At 52.4% G+C, this 1,896-nt stretch overlaps 1 protein-coding gene across 1 annotated transcript in view; it reads right to left on the minus strand.

Annotated features, from left to right (window-relative positions):
* Positions 1-210: 210 nt before the first annotated feature.
* Positions 211-1,896, minus strand: part of LOC104625839 (protein BTG2-like) — a 1,962-nt gene continuing 276 nt past the window's right edge. The window contains exon 2 of the mRNA XM_010293584.1: positions 211-1,068. Coding sequence (XP_010291886.1) covers positions 728-991 — 264 coding nt within the window. The 5' untranslated portion in view covers positions 992-1,068 and the 3' untranslated portion in view covers positions 211-727. The remainder of the gene's footprint in view (positions 1,069-1,896) is intronic.

Genomic DNA, 1,896 nt, shown 5'->3' on the forward strand with positions numbered 1-1,896 from the left:
AGCCTGAGCCCTGGTGCACCTCTGCCTTGCTCCACTCCACAGGACACCAATACCCATGGGGGCCCCTTTCAGTCCAGCAGCAGGCAGGAAAAGTGGAGGAGTTGGATACAGGCCACACTCCCCCTCGCTTTGTGCTGGGAGTGGGGCAGAGCAGAGCTGCAACACTCACAGAGTAAGCGGGTCCAGAAGAGATGTGCAAGAGCAAGGGAGAGGGATCCCAGAATCACCCAGTCCTGAGGCAAGGCTCCCCCAAACACTATATCCAGGCCTCAGAGAGATCAGACCAGCTGGGGAGTGAAGAAGTTAGTGGAGGAAAGACAGCAACTCCTTCGTCCCTTCTCCAACAGTACTGCAATACTTGGCGATACAGCAATACTGTTGAGTGGTGAGGTGGCACAGGCATCTCCCACCACCAAGCCACACTTCCCAGCCTGGCTCTTCCCCCTCCTCCTCCATTCCAAGCTGCCCAAGTGAGCAAGCCAGCCTAAAATTGCCATCCAACATTAATTAGGTAGATATCGGCTTCATAATAAAAACTCATAAGCTTGCAACAGCTTAAAAAAGGCACCTAGAACACCACTTCTGTTCAAAGCGGTGCCCAATATTTTAATTTTGGATTTTCTTGGATTTTTTTAAAAAATATAAATAGCTCTTCATCTTAAAAATAGATCCTCAGGTGAGGTATACAGTAGCCTGTGTCTTGGCAGTGTAAGGACAAGTGGAGTATTTAGCTGGAGACAGTCATGATGTAGTTTTTGGAAGGACTGGTGCGACCTAACATCATCTGGTTCTTACAGGTAAGCATCCCATAGGAGCTCACAGGTTTTGTTGCAGTCGCTTCATATAAGACACAGATGGAGCCGTCCTCACCGATGCGGTATGAGACCTCATAGGGGTCCACCCAGAGCGTCAGCTCGCTGGGCAGGAGCTGGTAGAGCTGCGGTAGGCTGAGTCCAATCTGACTAGCTGCCTTGCTGATAATGGGGTCCATTTTGTGATTGATCCGGATGCAGCGGTACCCAGAGCCTTTGAATGGTTTCTCAGGAAACCAGTGATGTTTGTAGTGCTCTGCAAGGGAAGTGAGAAGGGAAGAGTGGTGAGCAGGCGTGCAGCAGCTGTGAGGAGGTCTGCATCCTGCTGCAGTCCCAAGGGGGTTCCACACCTCACTGCAGGCAGAGGAAACAGAGTCCTCCTTAGGCTGCCTCCATCAGACAGAGGCTCCAGAGCCGGGTGCTCAACTATTCAAGCCACTGCTTGCTCCAAGGCACAGCAGCGCAGCTCTTTGGGTCAAAGAAACCCCAGGCAGGATAGTGTCACAGGGGCTACAGTAACAACACCTTCTCACCCTGACCACTGGGGTGGCCAAAGTAGATACCATATCACTAACAACAAAACACCAGTCAGGGAGTAACATCCAGGTCAGATCTCCAAGTTCAGGGGCACATCACTATCCCTTATCTCAGCACAGCAGCAAACAAACCATCCCTTCTTAGGGCTGATAACACAAGACTGTGTTAGGCTGGGAGGAGACCCCCGAACCACCCAGTTAGCGCTGCACCTCAGACATGCTCATGAGGAGGGGAGAGCCAAACCCCACTGACACAGGGCTGAGCACTTCTTACCAGGGACAGGGCACAGACTAGCTTTGGATCTTCCATATCCAGCCCCAGTAAGGAGGGCTTCAAGCAGATGGGCTGCACAAAACCCTCAGAGACTAGGCAGAAGATCCACTCACTTTCAGGGCTGAGGCAGCTCTTTGCCCAGGACACCACAGGGACACAGACAGGTGCCCAGGGAGGCACACAGATGCCTGGCAGTCCCCAGAGGGAGATGAGTGGGCACCCAGGCAAAGGCACAAATAGGTATCGAGCATAAAGGATGACACAGCTGGGTGTA

The sequence above is a fragment of the Phaethon lepturus genome, unplaced genomic scaffold, assembly GCF_000687285.1.
Source record: "Phaethon lepturus isolate BGI_N335 unplaced genomic scaffold, ASM68728v1 scaffold25768, whole genome shotgun sequence".
Taxonomy (NCBI): domain Eukaryota; kingdom Metazoa; phylum Chordata; class Aves; order Phaethontiformes; family Phaethontidae; genus Phaethon; species Phaethon lepturus.